At 33.3% G+C, this 26,415-nt stretch overlaps 1 protein-coding gene across 2 annotated transcripts; it reads left to right on the top strand.

The window, feature by feature from the left end:
* Window positions 1–4,840: 4,840 nt before the first annotated feature.
* On the top strand, window positions 4,841–24,970 carry LOC148613739 (excitatory amino acid transporter-like). Of its 2 annotated transcripts, XM_088587312.1 has the most exons (13): window positions 4,841–4,897; window positions 5,729–5,851; window positions 7,452–8,372; window positions 9,181–9,239; window positions 9,954–10,065; window positions 11,881–12,004; window positions 13,827–13,961; window positions 16,089–16,240; window positions 17,404–17,530; window positions 18,353–18,586; window positions 21,276–21,470; window positions 21,922–22,056; window positions 24,552–24,970. In XM_088587312.1, exons 9-13 carry the CDS (start codon window positions 17,424–17,426, stop codon window positions 24,676–24,678), a joined length of 798 nt encoding a protein of 265 aa, XP_088443438.1. In that variant the 5' UTR covers window positions 4,841–4,897; window positions 5,729–5,851; window positions 7,452–8,372; window positions 9,181–9,239; window positions 9,954–10,065; window positions 11,881–12,004; window positions 13,827–13,961; window positions 16,089–16,240; window positions 17,404–17,423; the 3' UTR covers window positions 24,679–24,970. The 2 variants fall into 2 exon arrangements, with proteins under 2 accessions (XP_088443438.1, XP_088443439.1); XM_088587313.1 differs by lacking the exons at window positions 9,181–9,239; window positions 9,954–10,065; window positions 11,881–12,004; window positions 13,827–13,961 and having other exon boundaries at window positions 7,452–7,530.
* Window positions 24,971–26,415: the final 1,445 nt, after the last annotated feature.

Below are 26,415 nucleotides of genomic sequence, written 5' to 3'. Positions count from 1 at the left end.
AGACGAAATAATTTGAAAACACCGATCAACAAAGCCGTTCAATTTTAAGTAGTCTAGTATTCACCTGGCCGTGGTTGAAATAAAGTTCCATGGATGCTACAATGGAGAATTCGGATAAATTCGATTTTGAATTATTCTGAAGATATGGAGAGTTTTCTGCACAATCTAAAACTAACTATAGGTATTGATTTTAATACTGTTCAGTAATGTAGGCAAGACACTATTGGTTATACTATTTTTTTTAATTTAAGGGTGTTTACATGAGTAAAAAATCTTTGATATTTTGTTCTCAAAAATTAACAGACCAATCAATACACATACTGTGAAAGTATACAATTTTTTGTGGATATGGGAAGAAACACAAGTTCGTGGATTCTGGAATCCGTGATTTTAAGATTTTCAGTATACACATCAATGGAATTCTCCTTTTTGTTGGGAACCAAATTTCGTGGTTTGGCCTAGCCACGAAAACCACGAAAATTGTTACCCAAATAACAATAGTGCTTTCACGTACTGTCTTGATATTATTTTGATTTATTGTTCATCTGTTTTTAAGGGTCTTGCAATGAAAGTTTCTTTTGTTACAAATCCTTTCTTCAAAAAAAATTATTATACCGATCGATCAAAAAAAAAAAAAAAAAAAAAAAACTTTGGACAAACAGTCAACAGCGCTCACACATTTTCACTTGATACTTGTGTGTTTAGTGCAGTAGAGTCATTTTTGCTTTTTTAAACTTCTTTAGAATAGATTAAAAGAAATTTATATTCATATTGCATAATATTCACATTAAGTCGTACACAAGTCTGGTAGACACCCGTGTCATTGATCTCGGACGCATGCCAAGATAAAAGAACTCGACAACGTTATCTTTAAGTCAACATAACATTAATGAGTTATTCATAAGTTCTTTACTAAGTAAAGTAAAGAACTAAACCGATGCACAGCGAGTAATCAACGGAACCAAGATTGTAGTGAAAATCAAACGAATATATGCCAAGGATAAAGACCAGACGAGGAGAATTTACAAACACACCAAAGAACGTAAAACAACCAAAATAACAGGTCTAAAGAAACAGAAAAACAAATAGCAACCCGGACTCATTTGAAAACTTGGAGCATAGACCAGAGGGCTGGTATATTACTTATCATTCCCAAACCTGCAATCCGGAAGTAAAGTATTCGCAATAAAGCCTATGATCCATCCGAAAGATCATCCCGGGCAGAAAATTTAATGAAATGTACTCGATCATGTTACTTTCTCGACACGGTTATTACACCAATATGCACTGCGGTCAATCATCCTGCTTGATAGAGCTTTTTTATTCAGAATAATTACGACAATTAAAAACGTAGCAATTTGCACGTCTACAAATGTACTTAAATAATCTTGTTTCGACCTCCTTTGTTTATTACTTCCTTTAAATTAAGTTGCAGTTTTGTTTGTATTCTGACGAACTTTACATAAGTACACATAGAAACTGACTAATCATTAATAAGTGCCTTTTAATTATCCAGCTGAATGTTTTATTAGTCGTTAATATTTAGTCTCAAATTAAGTCAATGATTTTATGTAACATCACCAAAATTCAATAGTTGTATCTTGTATATAAAAAGATACTTTTTTATGATCATAAATTCCATATCTGAAATCTTAAAGTTATATTTTATATAAGATATAGTTTTTTCTTTTAGGCAAAATGTTTCGATTGACTTTGATTTTATCAACCTTATTCGTGTTAATTAAAGTAGTCCAGCACAATTCACAACATATTGTGAGTGTGCATATTGCACATTTTTATATTCGAGAGGTGAAACTTATATACCTGCTCAATGTAAATTTGCAAACATTTCTTGTCACTTGTTTATCCTTGCTATCAGTTTCTTTCTTGCAAACATTGAATTAAATTATACATAGTTGGCAGCAATATTGAATTCATCAAAACGTCCTGTGATATTAGAACACAATACACCACACAAATTCACAAATTTACCAGCCTCGAATCGGACCGTCAACCTTTTACGTCAGTGATACAAGCGGGTATCTTGAAAGCTATTATTGAATCTATGCCGCGTATGGAGTATGCAGGAGCAAAATTCTAACATTGTAGAAGTACGTACACTGGTATTGTAAGCTGCAAAATTAAAAACAAAAACAAAATATAAACAAATAAATAAATAAATAAACAGACGCAATATTCAAATCTTCTACCAGTGTGATTTTACCAATAGAATTTAGCCCTCTGGGGAGCAGTTACATTTGTTTTATTTACAAAAATTACAAAATTTTCGATAAACGGTATAATTGTGATCTATATCGTATCAAACATATATTTTCGACAGTCGTGCAAACTTAACGACAAACGTGATGACTTTTCATTCATAATTGTCACCTTTCCTTTCATCTGTGGCAATATACCTTCAGCACCTGCGTATTAAAATTTCATATCACAACTCATACATTATGGCTGAGCTTGCCGTAACTACGCAGATTTTTTGTATCGCGATATACTTCTTTAAACAGGCTTCTGGAACAGGGTTATGTTGATACAAGATTGACGTTATCACTACAGATCTAGAAGTTTTTTTGGTCGTCAACTTAACGACAAATGTGATGACTCTTCATTCATAATTGTCAACTTTCCTTTCATCTGTGGCAATATACCTTCAGCACCTGCGTATTGAAATTTCATATCACAACTCAGACGTTATGGCTGAGCTTGCCGTAACTACGCAGATTTTTTGTATCGCGATATACTTCTTTAAACAGGCTTCTGGAACAGGGTTATGTTGATACAAGATTGACGTTATCACTACAGATCTAGAAGTTTTTTTGGTCGTCATCATGAACACGTTAATCGTTACGATGTATCCATTTGCACCATGAAAACTGATCTGTTCAGCTTTCCGTCCCTCTTTCATCGACCCCCGGACTTGACTTTTTTATGAGCAACTCGGCAGGTGTTTCTAGAAAAGTAGAGGATTCTTACCTTAACGGTGCTCACGGTTTTTAGTGGAGTCCGAGTTGCTCATTTACTTTTGTAAATGTAAATTATCATAGTTTCTTTGTGTTCTTTGGTTTGTATGTTTGTTTTCCATGTTTTGTTCTTGTCCCTTGATTACATTCTTTGATTTCCGCTAGATTCTTGGTTCCTTTGGTTACTCTTAAAATTCGTCTAAGCCATTAATTCCAACGGGAATACATATTTCATCGGTTATCACCGTGATATTGCCATTTTATGCTGACCCTCGTTTTGATTATTTCCTGACGATTTTGTTCTCATTTCGGTATTATTTTTACCGTTTTGCTTATTATTTAAAGTACATTAACACATTTTGTAAATTTGCTAGATGGATTCTACAGGCGATTCAGACAAACAGGAGAAAATATCATTGACTGATGTTCATATTGATAAATTTGGTAAAGCAACCGAAATGCAAAATGGGCACATGACCTTATCTCAAAGGGCAATTCAGTATTTTCGGAAAAATTTGACGCTCGTTGCGATATTAACTGGAGTAATACTTGGTTTTACGACTGGACTTATCATCAGACTTTTTCAACCATCAGAAGATGTGTTACTTTGGATAGGTGAGTACAATAAAAATCTGTTCCCAGCACCTGTCGGATTTATTCTAGTAAAGTCGACAACTGTGAGGGCAAATTTTACATGAATTTTGTTACCATTTATTTATCAGAGACTATTCCCGGTCCTACATAAAATGCCGCAAAATTGGTCTAATTTAAACAGAACGGGAGTTTTTAGATTTTAGTTAGTTGTTAGTCTCATCAGTATGTATGATTTTTAAAAAAAATATTAATGTGAATATGAAAATGTATGAAATAGTACATAACGTCTTTTTTATGATAATTTCTGTAGACGAATTATCATAATTTACTTCATGAATTCGAAAGATATTCTTTAATAATCTATTTGCAAATGAGAAATGTTGACCTGTCGTTTCACATTTTGTATTATTTGGTAAAAAGATTGATTGATTGATTGATTGATTGCTGGGGTTTAACGCCCGAGCAGCAATATTTCAGCTATATTCAGGCGATGAACATGAAAGGGATGATAAAATGAAATGATGAAATGAAAAAAAGGGTGGGACACAAGGGTTATAGGGTCGACAAATTTTGACTGAAACAAGAAAAAAGGGAGGGATGCGTATTATAGCCTAACAAACCCAGCATGTAACAAGCCAGGGGTACCCCATTCCAACACCTGGGGTACATATCCCAGTTGCTCTGTGGGCATAGCGCCTAGCTCCCGGCTAGGTTTCTGAGCACTATTTAGTCGCCTTTTACGACAAGCTTAGCACTGCGGCAGGTATATTGTTTAGACACATTCGTTACATATTTGGAAAACATTTAAGAAGAAAATAGCGTCCATACTTTCTTTATTTTTTGTAATTTATTATCATAATTTACTTCTTCAATTCAAAATGCATTTTTAATGAGCTATTTTCATATAAAAAATGGTGAATCATCGTTTAACCTTCTAAACTACTTGGTGATAAAAACAACAGATACTCACTTTTTTATTTCATTAATACAATTTGTGAATAATTGATTGCAAGCATATTTTATAAAAGGTTATCATCTGTGACATATTTTGGCAAACATTTAAGAAGAGCATACATCCATACTTTGTTTATTTCTTGATCGTCATTTAGTTTTAAAAGTTTGGTCTTTCGATACAGCCGTAACGTTAATGGATACGAATTACAATAAAGTTGATAATGTAATAGGAATATGATAGTAGAGATCAAAGGGATTGGAACAGAAATCATAAAGAACATAAATAATACGCACTTAGTAACGGAAGTAAACAAAAATAAATGTGCAACTCGGCCTCCACTAAATCTGGGAACACAGACCAGGCGCACCGGAAGGTAGGAATCATCTGCTTTTATGGAAACACTTATAATAACATGAAGACAATGATTACAGATAAGCGAATTGTTGGCTTCTCGTTTTTACTAAGAAATAATACGCTTACCCCTCAGTATCTTGCTAATGAAATATGCATTTCGATTATCGTTTTTACTAAGAAATAATACGCTTAGCCATCAGTATCCTATGAATGAAATATGCATTTCGATCATTTCACATTTACATTTTACATAATTGAAGGACTTCCTGGTGAACTTTTCCTGCGTCTTCTAATTTTGATGATAGCCCCTTTGATAATATGCAGTGTTATTTCAGGTAGGTGTAAAATTTCCTAATGTCCTAAAACAAATGAAATTTAACAGAAAATTATAGAATTTTTAAATCGGTAGACTGCACCTGTATAGAACAGTGAGTGATATTTTTTTTTAGAAATACATTTAACTATAAATTTATGTATTACTTATACATTTTTTAAATATGTCTTTACACAAGGAAAGGCTTACGTTATATAATAAAACGAAAGATAACATCGCTTAAATGTGTATATTTCTATTTAGGAAAGAGTATCTTGACTGCAACTTATGATGTCCTAAGTAGAAAGTAACATTTATTCACTAAACAAGTTTAAACATGTTTAATATTCTAGTATTCTTGGGCTCATGAAATCCCCCCCACACACAGAACCACAGTGGATTTAGGAATTCCTGAATGAACACGAAGACAAGCATACTTTCAACAAAAAATACATAAAAAAATATTATGAAACATTACACGTTACAGAATGTTAAAAGACAAACGCAAAGTATCGGATTCTTTTTATTTCTTTTCAGGAACAGCTGGCCTGGATCCACGATCCAATGGAAAAATTGCATCAGTGGCGTTTATTTATATATTTATAACAAATCTGTTGGGAGCACTAATTGGAGTCCTATCATGTCTTGTTTTCAAACCTGGTAATTTCGTACACTTTTTCATCATTATTTTCAAGTGTTTAAGTTTTATAATACTGGGTTATTTTTTAAGTATCTTGCGATATTCTTTATTAGAAGAAACATATAAGTATTGTCAAGGATGTGGCGTTAAGAATTTCTCCTATATTTTTTGCATTTTTGCTAAGTGTTTGTTTATAATTTGCAAAAGAAACTGCTTTTGACATTTTGGAAAACTTTGAAGCTAAAATCCTATATACTTAGTAGCAGGACAAAAAATATTTTTTCTGTATACACGAATATAAATTTAACAATTGTAAACTAACAGATATACCCATATTTAAAGTATATTTTGCATTATACCACTTGGCAAAGTTCCAATATTGTCATTGATGTCCAGGTTATTTATAGGCAAGAGTATAAAATCCTTCTTATTTGGATTACCATTTCAATTATAATAACGATAATATTTACCATTGAACAATGTTTTATTCACGTCACTTTAGTTATGGCATGATATCTCTGTGACAAATGAGCCAAACATTAGTGAACGTTTCGTTGGTTCACTTGCACCGATCTGCCATCGGGCATTGCGCATAAGATGTCGCTAAAAAATTAGCCTAAACTGTATGACATTCTGGGATTGCCATTGGTCATTACGCTCCTGGTTGATCAAGACGTGTTTTATCAGTACGCAACGTTTTATACAAGGACGAAAGTTCTTCGATCCCTTGACAGAAAACGGGACAAACTGTCGAACATTGTGAACACAATTGTGACCAATCTCAATAGTTTCCAGCCTTTCTAAATATTCAAAGTCATTTTCAGGATGGATATTTCTTGAGAAACGCCTTCGATTATCCCGCTGTACCAAAGTGCTCGCCATATTGTTTAGTAGGTCTACGCGGTTTTCTTTACAGAAAAAAACAATTATTTTAGTTTTAAATTTATAAATCACCAATATTTGACATTTTTCAATGTATAAATTTAATTTAATGAAGTAATATTTATTGAAGACTTATCTGCAGTTTCATTGTACATGGCAGAAACGAATGGGATGTGCACAAAAAAAATCAACCTCAGTAAACATAGTAAATCTTTAATCACTTGGTATATCATGGTCCATATACATTAACTATTGATGGATCAACTCAGAAATAACATGACTATAACTAATGTTTGTGAGTTATTTATGATTACATATATTTGATGCATATTAGTTATAGTCGTGTTATTGGAACTTTAGCAAATCTAGCTTACAGCAAATAATTGGTGAATCACGCATGTTTTTTTTGTGATTTTTGCCCTTGCCTTAATCCAATTAAGTTGACTCCTGCGCTTGCAGCCTGATTCTTGATTAGAAATGTGTGATTTTGGCCCAATGTGTCTTCTTGTCGTTATTTGACTTTTTAGTTATTTTGACGCTGTTTCTGTTCCCATGGTGGTTTTTATAAATTTGGTCGTCGAGACCATTAAGAGCATACTAGAAGGTGTGTTCACACTAATTGTAAACCGTTTGGTGATATCTGTAAGTATTTGCTATTTTTATACGATGGTGCATTTATAGCGTTTCACAATATCTGTTCCCTTTTCTACTATGCAATATTACATACTTATCTTCTAGGTGAAGGCAACAGTTTTTTACAAACAGAAACAGAAACGCAGACAAGATCAACGTCCGACGTATTTGCTGATCTCTTCCGGTATGAAATGTTATATATTTAAATAACAATCAACTAACATTTAAGGGGCTTAAACCAACGATCTAATTTAAAAAAAAAAGTTACGGTTCCGCTATTACACCATAAAACGACTTGAAACTTGGCCAAGAAGTTAATTTTGATACTATCTTCATATTTTTGATGTTATGTTGACGTGCCTCTTATAAAAAATAATGTCATTATGAAAAAAAAAAAATGTAGTTATTTTGAGAATTAAAAAAACAGTAGGGTCACTACAGTACACATATAAATGATACCAAATCGTTACCAGTAACTCATCAGATCTGTATCTAGTGCAAGTTACCCCTTACATGTAACGACTTTCTGCATTTCACGCCCTTCATGGTTACTTTCACTTTCAAGTCAGCATGGCAGAAGGCGCCATTTTTTAAATCTTGGTGGGCAGTGTAAGAACAATCTAAACTCTCTAGCGATACTGAACCGATCTGGTCAGTGCCGACAACATTTCATCCAAAAGTGTTTGCATAACTGAAACTAAAAAGTACTTATGATGATAGTCGTTTTCATCAGAAACTGCTGTTTACACCCTGCACAACTAGATCAGTCCAAATCGAAAGCAGATTGATGTATCACTCCGCTCTAAAATGTATTGTTAAATATTTTTAATTTTACAATTAAGTTAAGATTACCCTCTCTTCACATGTCTTAAGTGGAAAAAATATTCATCTTATTTACTGTCACGTGTATTAATACTACATTGTACAACGTTTCGCTGTCGATTTATTTTACGACGTATGACATCCGGTTACGTGTGAGGTGTTATTCGGTGACGCCAAGGATGTAAACAGAGAGACAAAAAATCGGTGAGTATATGCGGGTATTTATCTACTTTTTATTTACAATTTACTTTTATTTAAACTTTTCGTCAGGTTGTCAAACGCAATCAGTTGAAAAAATTCAAATATTCTCGATCATTTAAATGTTCAAATTGTTTCATGCCCCATCATCGGCCATATTTACCACGCTTTTTGGGGCAACTAATTTACTTTTTTAAAACATTTTTTTAAAAACTGAATCGTTAAGGTTTCAGTCGTAAATATATATATAATTTTACTATTAAACGATTAAAAATATTTTTATGATTCTCTGTGATATTTGTCGTATGGACACATAATATAAGGAGGGCATTTTCTTACATATTGTTCCGTCCTTAGTACAAAACACTACAAATTAGGCTAAAACTCATGTTTAGGGGATCCCTTAAATAGTGTTTTTTTTTTTATCCATTATAGAATAGTATGGGTAGGCATTGCCTAAATCAGTGAACGCTCTTAGCTTTACCATACCTGTACTGTCTGTGCGAGTCTCATAAAAAATAATGACATTACAAGGAGGTATCAACCCAGATGAAATGTTTAGCTTCGCAAATGCAATATTTTTGTTTATATTTAAGCAGCAAGCAAAACCAATATTTCTATTTGAAAATCTGTCTTGTTAATTAATGGGGGTGTTTTTTTTTTCAATAAATGAATAACTTGGAACAATTTTTTCCCAACATTCTAACCTATGAGCATACTCTCATTCTCTCAAAAGGGTCAATAACTTTATAGCACTTCGCAATAATTTACATGTTTTATCCCTTAAGGGCATCTCTAGCAACATCCATTTCAGGTTTGACCTGTCGGATCAATCTGCACAGATACCGGAAGTATTACAATTCTCTACGAATGGTGAGAATATTCTACACATATCATGTGATGTAAACAAAATTCAGATGACAGCTGTAAATTCCAAACAAGAAAATGATTGCCTTTCCTATCTTAGAAAAGCTATGCTTCGATTTTGATTAGTTATATTTTTTCCGAGGCGGGTTAGGTTCTTGACAACAGCAACAGCGGAACAGTAAAGGAAGTATACTTTTTTCCCCTCATTTTTAGAAGAAATATGGGAAATCTTGTCCCATGGACAAACAGACTGTTGTTGAGACAATTCGTACTATGATAATGATAAAGCAAATATACATGTAAAAGTATTATACTTGATACTTCAAGAATGTTCAAAATACCAACTCGGCCCATCCATAGAAATAAATGTAATAGCGACTCAAACCCATTATAATGTAGTAAATGTTATGAATAAATAAATAATATTTAAAACTAAATTATGATTGGCTGTTAATATCACTGATCCAAATACTACCTTCAACCATCAAGTATATATGACAAATTAAAGAAATGACATTGATTTTGAACAGAAGAAGGAATATGGACAAAGACAAGAAAGATGTTAAAATCCATTTAACAGATGCAGATTTGCAAAGTTTAATGCACGGATAATTGGACAGATTAGCTTTCAAATTCCATACCAATCTAAATGAATAATTATCCAATCTTTTGTTATATTAAATTATGTCACATTAAGATAATATTGACGTTTTTTTTTAGAAAGGAGCATGTAAAACTGAAATTTTGGTAGTGATTAAAACTGACAGTTGGTAACAGTGGACAAAATCAGCAAAGCGGAACGAAATGTAAACTCGATCATAAACTCATCAAGGTAGATTCACTTACCAAAAAAACAGCTCAATATCTGCAAGAAGTTAATAGAACAGCGCAGAAAACTTAAATTTCAGTAAATGTTCAAGGGCCACAATCCGCTGGACAATAATCAGCCAAGCAGACCGAAATGTTAATTAGATCTGTACCTCATCAAGGTTGACTCAGATACTAAACTCAGCTCAATATCTGCAAGTGTTTAGAAAAAAATGCGGAAAACTTCATTTTTTTGACTGGACAGACAGATGGAGTGCAAATGTAAAGTCCCCTCCGGTTAAAGCCATTAAGGGACTAATAAATATTCCCCCTTCTAAATAGAAAATTACAATTTCCCAATTATTTATTTATAAAATGGATAAAAAAAACACCATATGAATAATAGTACCCCAAATGGGAGAGAGTAATCAAGGGAACTAAGGTTATAGCGGTAATCAAAAGAATGTAATCCAGGGACAAAGACCAGACATGGAAAACAGACATATACAACAAAGAACAAAAGTAAACTCGGGAGGTTAACCCTTATTTCAGGTCTTGTTCCCAACCTGCAAAATGGCAAACAAGAAGAAAATAGATGAACTAGTCAGGGGTCCTGGTGAGAGTTCTGGTGGTGGAAACTCCTTTTCATTAAAACATTTTGTTACATTTGTGCTTAATGTACTGTAAAATTAGTAAATAACAGCTAGAAACCACATTTTTAACGCCAGTGTAACCCTCTTTTCTTCTGGATCTGTAACATTTGATAAATGTAATGTTTGTCCAGCTGTCCCTGGATTAAAAGACCTTTCTGACAAGTATATGTACATGTACATAGTCAGTCTTGAAAAAAAATGTGTATACTTTTATGTGAGCTATTGCCATCACTTCCCGTTGTCGTCGTCGTTAACAATTATACAAAACTCCTCTGAAACTACTTGACTGATTAGAACCAAACTTGGTATATATGTTTCTTGGGGTATCTTGCATAGCACTGAAGTAGGGGATTTCTGATCCGTCCAAAAACATGGCCGCCGTTAATAAAAATAGAACATTGGGGTCATACAAAAGTTGTCCGCATATATCTCCAAAACGGTTCAATTAAGCCCAATTCTGACCAGGTAAAAGTGTTCAGCACGATGAGATCTATCTGCGGTCAAATTTTCATTTTAATTTGTTCAGCCACGTTGGAGTTGTTGCCCTTTTTATACGTTTTTTTTTTGCTATTTTTAATGTTATTTTTTTCAAAAATCTTCTCCTCTGACCCTACCAATTGAAAACAAACTTGGCGTGATTGATCCTTGGGGTATCCTGCATAGAACTGTTGTGGGGATTTTTTATTCGTCAAAAAACATGGCTCCCGTCATTAAAAATTGAACATAGTCAGACAGTAGTTTTTCGCATATATCTCCAAAACCTTTAGGTTTAGGCAAATGCTTTCAATAGCTGATATGATCCTTACTATTAGGACTACAAAAGTCTTCGGGAACAAAATTTGTCAGATGATCTCTTGTAAGAGTTACTGCCCTTGAAAGGAGAAAAATGACTTTTTTAACAGTTTTCAGTCAATATCTTGAAAACTGTGATAGATTAAAACAAACTTTCATTTGTTGAAATGATTCTTATGATAAATTCTACCAAAGACTTCTTCAGTCAAAATTTTTGGATAACTTCTTATTACATTTATTGTCTTTGAAAAGCAAAATTCAACCAGGTGGGTGATTCAGGCTCCTGAGAGCCTCTTGTTTCAGTGTGTATTAGTTATTTTTAATTATACCTTATTTCCTCAAAATTATATTTTTGCAGTTCTTTGGAGTGTTAATGTTAATTATCAATTTTGTAGGAACTCCATATTCATCTACATTGCTGCATCATTACAGAAATCAGCTTATAAAATCTTGTTGTGTCAAAAGTCACTGTGATAGCACCGCAACTTCTGACTCATTGTTTTAAAACTTTAATGAGTTGTAAGTACCAATTAATCTTAGATAGGATGGATTTTCCTAGAAAACGGTCTAAGGGGTTAACTTTTTTGATAGGGTGACTTCAGTGTTAAAAAAATAACAGTTTAGGCTTGTCGCCCGGATGGGCCTCTATATTTTTGATCGATTTCTTTAGTAAATCATATATAGCAAAAAAAAAGCTTGAATAAGATTAATTTAATTTTTTCAAAGAAATCAGTGAAGACAGGGGGGGGGGGGTGTTGATATTTATAAAATTTTATAACAAGGTTGCAAACTCCAAAAGGAAGGTTGGTATTGATTTTTGGGTTAATAGCCCAACCGTTTTCGAATAAGGGGCCTAAAAAGCATTTGATACAATTCGTAACTTCAGTACAAGCATAGGGGTATATATGATAGTGTTCCTTAATATTCTATAAAATGGTCAGACTTGGATTGATTTTGGGGGTAAAGATTTGAACCCTTCAGAAATTAGGGGCCAGAAACATGCATTGTCTTGATGTCCAAACAATATAGTGACTATTAGGGAATGAATCTCTTTGAAATTGTATTTCAAGGTGATATACATGTACAATGTACCACCAAAGGAAAAGTGGGATTGATTTTTGGGGTTTAGACTTTAATCTTGTAGTCTGAAACAAACATTTTCCTTAAGGCTTAATAGTAACTTGAATAAAAGTGAATGGATCTCATATAAATTTTACTGCAAGGTGCCATACCACGAAAGAAAAGACTGGGATAGATTTTTGTGGTTGTGACTTAAGCCAACTAAGAATAAGAGGTCGAGGTCACTATTGGGCCATGAAAAAAAAAGTTTTTTTTTTTTTTTATTATTTCTGGACAATGACTTTAGTGAAAAAAATGGATCACTTTAAATTGTACCACAGGATGCCATTTTTCCGCAGGAAGTTTGGGATTGATTTTTATAGGTTTTTACTAAACCCTTTTGGAAGAATGGCAAAAAAGTTACCAAATTATTTCTGGTCAAATTTTATCCTGTGTCAAATATTTAATAGTAATCAAATTTTGTAGCTGTGTCAAGTTTAAATTGTGTGTCCATACTTGCCCCAAATGTTCAGGGTTCAACCTCTGCAGTCATATCAAGTGCACCCTGCAAAGCATTTTATTTTAGTTTACCTTCAAATTTATGAAGTAGCTTGCAGAAATACAACTTTAATAGAATTGATTCTACAGTTGAGCATAAAAGGAGGGTTAATTTTATTTTGGGTATTGGAATTGAATTTTTCTAAAGAGTGAAAATGTGTGCTCATGGGGTAAATGTTACAATGCTCACCATGGTTGTTTAATTCAACCATATCTCAGGGGCCAGTTGTGTAAAATTTAGCAGTTTGTTTCAAAAATGGCATATTGAATGAAACATCTTACAATATTAACCTGAAATCCCAATTCCTTATTTACCCTGAACAGTCTTTGGTCTGTAAATCAAATCAACAACATTGTCCTTATTTGAAGGGTTGCAAAAAGAAATTTGTTTAAGGTAATGTGTTTATTTTTCACATTTATACACATATAAATGTACATTATAATTTCAGCAAACTTTTATTTTTAACTTGCAAAGCTCTATCATGTTTTTTTTTAAAACATTGTAGTAGTAGCTATAATTGGTTAATTTAATTTCTATTATATAAACCTAACGCATTGAATTAGACCCAAATGGCCTTCCATATTTTTCTCACTAAAGAGAAAGTGAAAGTAGCTATAGAATTGAAAGTAGTCCCAATATAAATGGCTTCCATTCAAGTTCATTTTGAGTAATTTACTTGAACTAGACACATGTTTGTTAAATATTTTTGTTTACTTTTTATAGGTAGATATGGACTTACATAAGATGTGTATTTAATGGCAGTCTGGTACCTTTATATTCAAGATTCAAGGATTACAGTAATGGAAAAATGTTTTTAAATTGATTAGAAAGCTTGTGCTAAATGCGAGGAACATTTTGGTATATGATATGATGTTATTATGGCATACACCACTAAATATTGAACTTTCAGTTTTTGGTTTATTTTCCTTCAGCGGAACCTTAACCAGAAACGATTTCAAAAACTACAAGGTAATCGACGACAAGGCAAAAAAAAAAACAAAACAAAACAAAACAAACAAACAAACAAACAAAACAAACAATATGTCTTTAAAGTGATTGATAAACTGATTCCGAATAATTAACATTACCGAGCCTTAATAAATAAAGTGAACCCATACTACACTAAACCCAAAATAACGGAAAGCCTGTCTAAACTAGACCCTTTAAGTACCAGTTCACATAAAATTCAGTGATTTATGTAGAAAAACTCACCAAAGAAACCTTGCTCTTTTAGTCTTCACATGTTATAATTTCACATAACAATAATCACTTCTGGATTCAGATCTGCACTCTTTAGAAAATTATACATTTATCTGCCACTAAAATCAAATAATTGAAACCAAATCAAGAACAATAACTCTTGCAAAGTGCCAATTTCATGTTTATCTCTATAAATTTTATCTCAAAAGTGCAACAACCTAATGCTGAACTAAAACTTATTATGTAATCAGTAACTGTTTCTGAACAAGACATTTAGCTGAATTTGATGGATTCGAATGTATTTTGAACCTTGGTAAACCGAACACAGTTCTGAATCGAAAACAAAAATTACAGTCCCAAGTCGTTCGGTTTAGAAAGGTGTCCTTGTAATATTGAAATTGGAACGTACCTTAGAGAAATTAATCATCACATAAAGAACCCTTATGTATTATTTTATGTATAGGAAAGGGAAATTGTCGTCATAATTAAACAGGTATCTTTTAAAAAGAATCAGAAGATTTCAACTTAACAAAGATTCTAGAGGAAATCAAAGGAATGTAACCCAGGGATAAAGACCAGACATGGAAAACAGACAAACACAACACAGAACAAAAAGAAATAAAAATAATACATATAAAGAAACAAAAGTAAATGAGCAACTCCTACTCCACTAAAAACTGGGAGCATGGACCAGATGCACCGATAAAATAAGCGTCCTCTGTTTTTCTATAAACTTCTTATTTGCATTCGAGGTCTTCTGTGTGTTTTTTTTCAGTCTATTTAATATCTTAGTGACACGTGTTCGGCCTTCAGACAGTGACTTTATTTCGTATGCCTGATTCAACAAACTTAATGTCAGTTAAACAATTAGATTGATTGATTGTTGGGGTTTAACGTCCGAGCAGCAATGTTTCAGCTATATTCAGACAATAAACATGAAATGAATGATAAAATGAACATGAAATGATGATGAAATGAAAAATGGGATGGGACACAAGGATAATAAGGTCGACAAATTTTGATTGCCACTAGAAAAAGGGGAGGGATGGGTAAGGTCGGTCAATTTAGCCTCCTGTGGCGGAGCGCAAAGGTTCATACTGCTATCGAATACCACAGCAGGGTTCTTTAACGTGCGAGGAATGTGGCATCTTTCCCAACACGGTCCACCACTATGGTTTGCGGTCAGATTTTCCGTATTGTAGCCTGACAACCCCAGTATGTAACACGCCAGGGGTTCCCCATTCCACCACCTGGGGCACACATCCCAGTTGCTCTGTGGGCAGAGCGCCTAGCCCCCGGCTAGGTTTCTGAGCACTCTTTAGTCGCCTTTTACGACAAGTTTAGCGCTGCTGCAGGCCTATTCTTTTGACACCCGGACCTGCACGAGGCATTAAACAATTAGATAAAGGACTTTGGTGTAAAAATCATATATTATATTGTTAAAACCATAGCCTGTTTCATTCTGAAACCAAATTAACTAAAACCAATGATGAAAGTTTGAACTTCAACATGAAGTTACATGTAATATCAAATGGTTGCTGCTATATTCTCTGGTAGCCAAATATCATATGATCCAATTTTTTTTTTTTGTAAGTATTCTTACAAATAAAGAATTCGTTTATATCATTTATAAAACAAAATATATTAATAAAATCCCTTCTGTATGTTGTAGTTTTCTAGATGCTAAATTCAAAACTACATTAATGGCATATTAATTAACGTATATTCAGATTTACTGTTAAAAATATTTTGTTTAGTATTTATTAAAACCTGTTTGTCTTGCAGAAATATATTCCCTGATAACATAGTTAAAGCAGCATTTTCACAAGCGAAGACAGCAACAACTGTAGCAGTTAAATACCTTGGACAGAATGCAACAAACGCGACACAAATCATTAACAAAACTCTCGAGGATTCAAGTGGAACTAATATTCTTGGTAGTATTAAATATGTTCGCGACATATATTCAGATTTTCGTACTCCTCTGGGTTTTTCTTTTTCAAAGTATTATTTTGAGCCCAGTAACCCCCACTTTTTTCATAATGTCATTAAACACGCCTCACGATGTTATTTTAGAAGTTTTCATGAATATTTTGTTACTTCTCGGGGTGTTTAATATATAAATACAATCTACCAAGACAACGCCTATTGACAATCCAGAGAAAAAAAAATTTCGCGAACATTTGGAATGTTTTATTTCAGAATCATGAACACTATCCCATAATTCTTTATTCTACTCATATTGCTTTAGCATGAAAGATCTAAATAGATTTCACAACCCTTGTATACTTCTTATTCTTAAACATAGCAGCGAACATCCTTAAACATTAAATACATGGTGTAGAAGCTAATTTTAATGACAATGAGATTCATAATTTCTTACAGACCGCTAAGTAAGTAAACCTTTTAATATTGGGAATATTTTAAAACAGGTTCTCATTTTCAAACCAACTTTTTTAATCTTGAAAATAGAAAACAAATAAAAAAAAAGTTTTAATTGATGTTGTAATACTGTATAAATGAAAAGTGCCAAGGAAATGTATGGTAAATGATTATTTTTAATGGAATTATATGATAGGGAAATTGTACTTGAAAGTTTTCTGTGGGAAATGCTGCATGATGTAAATTGAAGTATAGAGCTGCATTTGTTAGAGAGTAATTAAGGGAACCAAGGTTATAGCGGTAATCAAACGAATGTAATCCAGGGACAAAAACCTGACATGGAATACAGACAAAGACAACAAAGAACACAAAGTAACCAAAATCATACATACAAAGTAACAAAGCAAATGAGCAATTGAAGTTTAGAGCTGTACGTGTAATTGTTTTGATGACTTCATTTGAAACTAACTATTGTTAACATCGTAAGTTTTTTCTACAAGAAAACCAAATTCACATGATGATATTTTTTTGCATTTAAACGTACATAAACGATTAGAGTCGGTTGGTGTCTCATCGATATGTTTTCCTTTCTTTGTATACATTGAAATACCACTAAAGTCTTCATATATATTCCAGAAAACTTTTAATAGGAAATGCTAAAATAAAGGCTACTAAAGATTAAATAATTATTTCTGATTTTAATTTTTGTTAACATTAGGTTTGATTGTCTTCAGTACTATGATTGGTATTGCAACCAGCCAACTGAAAAAGCAGACAGTGGTTTTTATCCATTTTTTCGATGGAGCTACGGAAGTAATTCTGCTGTTACTAAAATGGATTTCATGGTAAGTTCTAGACTTGAAATTAAAACACAAAAATTACATATGAATTTTTTTCATATTTCATTCTGCCTAGATCAGGTGTGAAACTTTTTTATCCGTCTACAAACATGGCCCTCATAACTAATATATATATACCTAAGTTCCAACAGTTCGTTGGAAAATATTTTCAAAACCATTAAGTTTAGACCACTTTTGAGAAAAATAAAAGATTTCTGCAAGATAAAATGTTGGAGTTATTTCACTTTTTCTTCATTCAAAAATAGTTTATCTGAAACTTTGAGAAAAGATTTTTTCCAAACTTTGTAAACATGTTCCTTGGGGTATTTTTTAAACCTTTATATTTAGACAAATAAAATTCTGGCCGGGGTTTAAATGTTCCACATAATGCTACTTAATCATGGAGATATTTCCATCTGTAGACGCTTGTTGGGATTATTGTTTTTTTTACGATTGGTTTTGCTTGTTTGATGTTTTCATTTTTAAAACACCAATTCCTCTGAAGACTCAAATACCAATGTAGTGAAACAATTTTGGAATGTTGGTCTCAATGCTATAAACACGTTATTGAATGATTGTTGCTCACCGGGTAGGTTGAATGATATAGATATACTAGCCTTCCTTTAATCAATGTTTTGTTTAAAATGATGCGACGAAATGACTTCAGAAATGAGCAATAATAGCCTGGATCTTTTTTTCTTCTGGAATTTTCCTTTTCAAACTTTCTCGGTTCACCAATGCAGAACAATAGTGTACCTACACTTTATACAGAAAATGTGCCACATGTAACCATTTACCATATTGTATATATGTTTCTGCACCTTACAGGCTTACGCCCTTTGGCGTCCTCAGCCTTATTGCCGTGACTGTTGCTCGGATAGTTAACATATCGGACACGTTTGCTCATTTGGGTTTATTTGTTGCCGCTGTAACGGTTGGTGTCGGTTTACAACATCTGTTAATCTTCCCTCTATTCCTATTAATCGTCACAAGACAGAATCCTTACCCAATCATACTGCAAATGGCGAAACCATGGCTGCTCGTGGTTGCTACCACTATGACGTAAGTACCTAGTTATCGTGTAAAAGAGTTTGTGTCTCTGATGACAAGGTTATGTGTGGCTAGAGGATTAAAAATACATTTCAAACTGAAAACTGAAAAACAAAAGAACCGATAAACTTTGCTATTTCTTTTACATTAATAATAAAGACTTTCCTTAGATTTGATAGCTCGACATTGGTGAGAAAAAGTCAAGACACACCTGTTTTAGAAATGGAAATGTTAAACGCCCCATATACTATTTTCAACAAAAGACTTTAGGCATGATACATGTACTTAGCATATCTGTATGAAATTAAGAACACACAAGACGAATAACTAGTTTTATTAGATTGCACTATTTAACTGAATCGCATTCACAGTTGCAATTCATAGCTTCTCTGATCATGACATTGACATCGGCAAATCCATTCTTTAGAAATGACATATTGAAAATAATCTTAGGAAAAATAGTGATGAGATGCCCTTGTAATGGAGGTTTAGTCCGGCAGCCAGGTGAAAATTTATGCACTTTCTGTTTCAAGTATGAAATTTGGCATATAAGTACTTCTTATACTTCTAATGAGAAAGGGTGCTACTAAATAAATTTTGCATACTTTCGGTAGGTTTCAAGATGGAGGAAAAGAAAACTACATTTAACAAATTTTAGATGAAATGTGTGGTATACATGTTATGAGTGCTATTTGTTTAAATTTAAATTTTTTATTCATTTTGTTTTGTATTTATCACATAAATAACAGAAAATTAATGTAAAATAAATTATTTCCTATGCAATTCAAAATGACGGAACCACGTAACTCAACTTGTCAATAAAGACAACAAAGGATTGTCAACCTAACAAAGATTCAAATGTGTGTACTCGAGATAATCCTTACTTTGGTGGGGATGGGTCTTCAAGACATAAGAGAAAACTTGCTCGCAGACTATATTCGGCTAAAGTGTGTTTAAAGCTCAATGAAAAACGACCCGACCCCATCTGTAATGTTCTCTATGAGTAGACTCCTTGGAGCCGCTACCGGTGGTGAGTTTTTTACGCACTTACTACTTTCTCATATTTCCCTGTGACAGTCATTTTTTTCTGTTTTTTTTCTGGTTTTCCTTTTATTCTCTTTTTTCAATTTTTATTTCTTAGTGATTCTTGTTGAATTTGAACGTGCATATAAACGAAGAAAAGAGAATTGTTGTCTTATACTACATAATAACACGATGTGGACTTGAAGCGGGCAAACTTTCTTCTTGAAAGGCTATTCTAAAGTCAACGGTCAGGTTGTTTTTGCCCAAAGCAAGGGCTTTCAAAATAAGCTACCAGGAGTTAATATTACGTCCAGTGGCTTATTTGCTAGACAAGCTCGTCCCATATCAAAAACACCAATTTTGGGGCGCGCTTCGAGAATAAATTTTACATTTTTGGCTCTAGGAAAGTTAAAACTAGCGTTATAAAAAAGCTATAGTGTTAACAATATTATGTAATTGTGCATTTTGTAGTACCTGGTGTTTTGAGAAAGAAAATTGAATAAAATAGCAAAATATCGTCATCTAGAACTTTATGAAGTTTAAGATCGTGGAATCTTATACAGTAAAATCTTGACAAAGCAACGTACAAATTTCTTCTGGAGTTAAAACAATTCAAAAGTGTTGTCTGATGAACATGCAACAAAAAAGTACTGACTTTCTTTAAATTTATCGAATTTTGATTTTCCAACCAAATCCCGTGTTTTTTATATTTGACGAGCTTTGACGTCCTATGGCCCCAGCTTGTCTGACAAGTCAGCCGTGGGGTCGTCAGAGCAATCTCGGACTACTCCAGGCACACGCTTTAATAGCTATATAGGCTAACCATCCGACCACTGGCGATAATAATAAGTAGTACTCAGAACCCGTTTAGAATTTAGTTTTGTAGGAAATATGCTTGATAGGTTTTCAATGGCGGTCATCTTGAATATGCCGGAAGTTGTATACTATGGTGTTTTAACTGTCTTTTTACTTCATCTATGAGGTAATTATCACAAACAAACTTATAAGTTTTAAAACAAACTTTAAATGGCATATTCTGTTGCTTTTTTGGGGGTGGGGTGGGGGGATAGCACAAAGTCGACCACCTAGAATTTACAGGAAGTTGATGCTTTTTCCGATTGGCCTCCTATCTGAATAAAAGTGGTGGCATTGAATGCAGCTTTGTGGCAAATTTGATGCCTGCAACACAAAGTGCACAATTCTTCAAAAATACCGCTGGACTTGTTTTACCAAAAAAAAAAAAAAAAGATGTTAGATACGTAAGCAGTGTAATTCGACTTATTCACAAATCATTTGATCTTGTATTCAATTTTGGAGTTACAGTATTAAAGATGTATGTGATGTTAATGAACATTTAATGTTTTTAAGTAATTATAAGTTGACTGATACCAAAGCGCTAGAGTCTCATTCTGTACTTAAGTATGATATACACAAATATGAATAGAAGATACGACGGTCCGAAAATCCACGATGGTGTTGGTCATACCCATAGGAGGAGAAGTGATAACGTCTTCCCGTTGGAAGCAGTAAAGCATTAAAAAGATCTTGAAATTAGTAATTAGTAAAGACCGAAATATGTCGTACAAATAACCCCCTCCGACCCCCCACAAAAATGATCTGTCTTAGGGCCTGTTCATATGTTATTAAATACTACATGTATATTGTGTATTGTTGTTAGAGCTATAGCCATACCTGGGATGCTACAAGTTAGCGAAGAGAAGTTCAAAATAGATAAAAGAGTGAGCAGATTTGTGATTCCATTTTCTACCACGATAAACGCAAATGGCAGTGCTTGTTTTATTGCATCTGGAGCTATATTTTTAGCTTCTGCTAGTGGCATGTCACTTTCTGGATCCAGTTATGCTATAATATGGTAAATAGTTTTCCTTATTTCAAATTTCAAATTAGACTCATCTAATTCATATGAAAAGACAGCTATATACAATCGGTAAAACATGAAAATGATATTTGTGTCTTTCCTCCTGGTCTGTGTAATTCTGCATAAAATTACATTTCAGAAAGAAATAAATATTTCTATATGACATGTTCATTCATGTGTATATTTGGGTGTTATAAAAAAACAGTTCTGTACTTATATTAACTTGTGATTAAAAAAGTTACATCGCATAAGATTTTCACTGGAGAATAATTCATTGATCATAGACAAGACATGAGAATTGTCGGTCAGAAGGAAAGACTTTACCAAATAATAATACCTTTATCTAATTAATACTGCTCATTGAACACGTGTTTGCGTGGTGTTAGATAAACATCATTCATCATATCTAACCTTATATTCTATAAGTTAAGTTTTCTATTCCCAGCCTCCTATCCGGTATGTCTGCTTTAGCCGTCCCATCAACACCGAGTGCTGGTATTGTAGCCATGTTGATGGTGCTGACATCTTTCAACATACCACTAGGATCGATATCACTGTTATTTGCTGTCGAATGGTTTTTGTAAGCATATATATTTATGGTATATAGACTCAAACATGCATTGGTAGTGACCGTATATTATGGTGCACGTAAAGTATGTTAAAGTTCACAGGAATCGTTTAATATTTGATAGGGAAACACGGGTAATGACGTTCGTTAGTAACGAAACCCACAATAACGTCGCATTGCAATTATCACTCTTTTCAACATCTTCCGGGGCGCCACAAGTGCGCGAAATTTGACCTGAAGTTAAAACTTTAAAATAATTACCGAGATATAATGATATGGCAGTATATCAAGATAAAAGAATTTTCGCTACCGACATTAACTATCTCTCAAAAGAATAAAATACACTGTTCACGTTTCGCGAAAAGCGAAATTGAAATTAAAGAAATTTAAATCTTCATTCTTAACTATCACTTGATTCACGTTTTGATTTTCTGCATTACATTGACCTTTACCTTTCATTTACATCTGTGTTTACCAGCATTTTCATTATGTCTCAGTTCACAGTTCTCCAATGAATACATTTTCACTATCGGTCGGTTAATTCCAGTAGATGTTCCTTTATTTACTGAGCGTACAAGATTGATTGTCTCTTCTCTTCCGCGAATAATTTCTTCTATTGCCATTTTTCTTCATGCTACACGTGTTTTGAAGTCATCACTGATTTGCACGACTATCCCATCTTTCACTTGTTGATTGTTGTGTCCGTTGATGAAATTCTCTCCAGATGTGAGATATTTATGTTTCCACCTGGCAGAGAAGGGTTCAATTAACTCCATTCGTTATTTTTTTGTTCTGCTTGGTTGGTGATCGACTTACTGGTGGTCAAATTTTCTACAATTTCAACGATGATAGTCTGAAGTGATTGTAAATCTAGAAGTGCTCGTACAAGTATTTTTTCTGAGACTGTTTTTGTTTTGTAAGTCCAGCTAGCCGTTCCAAGAAGCCTCCATACCAATGAGCACGTTGTAAAATTAACTTCCATGTTGTTCCATACTTGTATTCTTGATCAAGTACCATATTTGACCCTGTAAGTTCTCTTATCTCCCCCGGAGCTGAACCTAAAGTAGTCCCATTATCTGAAATCATCACAGGTGCTTGGATTAACAACCAACGAATCTTCTAAATGCGAGAAGAATGCTTCTTCCTTCAAGTCTTGCACAAATGAAATGAACTGCAAGGCTATAAGCGCACGTAAATAGGCATATTTAGGCTTTGCGGATTTATTTGTCCATTCTTGTCTTTTATATGCAATGCTCCACTGAAATCAACACCAGTAACGGAAAACGGTGGCTAATAAAATTTCTGTTTCAAATGTGGTGGTGGATCAGGTGCTTCGTAGGCATTCATCCACAACGTATCAATTATTGAATAAAAGATATAACCTTCGTTATACCGTTCGTTCTCGTTCGTTCGCTATGAAAGTTTTCAGTCGCTTCTTGGATGAAGTATAGTGCAGAACAACTTGACTGTCAGTCTATTTATACTATTGCGGGCAATTCGTAGGCTTGTCAATGCATGGTATACTTGTCGTGTTCTTATAAGTGCTGCCGTAAATTCTAGTCGGTAAGATCTTTCAGAGGTGCTATACACGACTCTTGGCTATCATGACGATTCATTTCTTTGTACTATGTTTGAACATGTTCCATAAGATGTCCAACTTGCGTCTGTAAATACAGGTAGTACTGGTTTGTTAAAATCAGAAATCTTATTTTTGAAGTACGATCCGTAATCGGTTTATCGAAATCATCTTCTTTTGTTTCACTCAGTATTTGATTGTTCATTCCTGACAACAGTATATGTTTTTTTCCACAGTTGAATGTAAATATATTCAAAACTAATCGTTGTCGAATTCTCCACTAATTCTCTCTTCCTCGAATTTCTGCAATAACTTCATCACTGCACTCCGCTACCCCGTTTTCGATGACTTAATCTTTAACATTTTCCTGTCCGGCAGTCATGACACCGAACCAATATCATATAAAGACACAACCACACATTGGCAGTGATTTTATGTTATGGTGCAAGTTAAAGCGTTACAGTATATAGTAATTATTAACTACTTGATAGGGAAACAACCGGTAATGACGTTAGTTAGTAACGAAACCCGCGATAACGTCGAATTACTTCACTTTCCAACAATATTATTAGTTCATTTAAAACGATAGTTCTACATCCCAACAGTTATCATTAAGGTTTAAGATAGATTTTAAGCAAAACGTAGATGCACTTTTGAAGATTAAAAAGAAAAATACTATCGATTGTACATAAAATTAGCACTTTGCAAGAGTTATCAGTTTTTATATGTTTTTTTAAAAGGGGAGTGTGTGTATAATTTTTTTCCCAAAATACCAATAAAAAAACAACAAAAAGTAATATGCTTATGTACACAGGTTTTTCTGCACTTGGATTTCGTCTACCATTTTTATGTGCATTGTTAGAATTTCGTATGAACTAGTACCACACTTTATACTTCAATCAAATAATTTTTATGTGATTTTTTTTTACAGAGACAGAATCCGTTCAGGGAGTAACTGCATCAGTGACATGGTATGCTGTTGCATAACATACCATTTTTGCCGGAGAGATTTAATGAAACACGATTTGGCCGAGCAGAAATATGAAAAGGATCCATAATTTGTACATTGAACTTCAAAAAAAGATTGTGATTGAACATTTTTGAAAATTATATTTATACATGCTAGAAGTTTTACTCAAGAATCAGAGGAACTACTCTCTAAAACCATGTGGGGTCTTAACAATGGGACTTAATAAGTAATGGACCGATTCAGCAGCTGTATTGCATTCTGTGATTCTCATTATTAATGACGCTGCCACGACGCTAAGTTCTTTATGAGGAAGAAAGTTGATTTTCTGAATTGGTCTATTAGTATGGTAAATAATTGCCCAAACAATAAAATTGTATACAACAAGCACAAATCAAATATCTTGTTACGAACTCCAGCTTTGTAATAGATGTGGAAACATTGGGGAATAATCATATTTTTAGTTTGGTTGTCAGTGCTATACGGGTACATCCGGTCCGTTCCTGAGTATTTCTTAACATATGTACACGCACATGGAAAGTTTTTGTAAGTTATTTCAATTTTACTTTTAACATGCTTTGATTTTATTTAAATAACAGTTTGGGTGGGATAATGTGATATCTACCTTTAACTTTCGCAGGATAGTTATAAGGTATTTAAAGTGGATATTTCTACTAAGTAAAATAACTATGTCATTAATTGCTACAATCTCATAAGCACTGTCTACATAAGCGTTAATCTGATTTCCTGGTAGATATCATAAGCAAGAGTAACTTGAGGAAAGAAAATATTACTAGGGCTTCAAGGTTAACGTCAACGTTCACTGGCGATTACAATTTCCCATTAAACAGACACATTTTAGAAATTCTATCTAGAAATATGGGAAAAAATAGAAAATATACAAACACTTTAAAACATCACGTGAATTTTCAGCTAAAATAGTCTTTACAACGATTTTGGTAGGCGCGGCCTATTTTTTACATATAGAAAACGGCGATGTTAACAAGCTTGAACATCTTAGGTACACCCATTTAGTATACTTATTTACTCAGTGTGTCATTATTATGTATTTAGCATTTTACATCAATGTCATGTAAGCATGAAAGTAACTTAGAAAAATTTCATTTTGTGTCAAATGAAAGCTGATAGCCTTTGATGAAATTTAATATGATTCAACCATATCACTGACTTCATGGGTTATGTTCCTTATCCTGGGTCTACCTCCTTAACAATTTATCTCATACATCCTTTTCTAGTATGATAGTTGATCTATTCATAATTGTGATTCTTCTTGTAATTTACCCTAATAAGAAACTATATGGTTGTTTAATTAAGAGGAAGCTTTCTTCTATTCTACCGGGGTACTTCGTTATTAGCAATGTCTAGATTTTACAACAATGTGCATCATGTTTTATTTATTAATTACAAATGAACGGATAGTCCTGACCAAATGATTAAGCATTACAGTATAGGCTTTACTGACTCTAGCTCAAATAATTCTAAAAATTGTAGTCATGCTATAAATGGTGATTTTTGTTAACAAGAATCTATGGGGAAAATAATATTTTTAACATTCTACATTCTACATGGTCCTATAATTAGTAGTGCCTATTGATTACCAAATTAAAGACGTTCGCTAAGCATAACATGATACAACTACACCGTACTATTTTTCACCTTGGCAATTGTAGTTTTTGGCACTGAAACATAGGCCATAAGATTTCAATATGGACACAACTACTGGTTTGGATTTTAATTAGAATGCAGGAGGTATATCTGGAGCAATCCAAAATCTTCCCCGTCATTCAGGTTTCTTTAAATTTATACA

The sequence above is a fragment of the Perna viridis genome, chromosome 6, assembly GCF_037379345.1.
Source record: "Perna viridis isolate PV_CMFRI_1.1 ecotype Kerala chromosome 6, ASM3737934v1, whole genome shotgun sequence".
Classification (NCBI taxonomy): Eukaryota; Metazoa; Mollusca; class Bivalvia; order Mytilida; family Mytilidae; genus Perna; species Perna viridis.
Note: the sequence above shows the minus strand (reverse complement) of the source record. Positions and strands in the feature narration are given on the sequence as shown.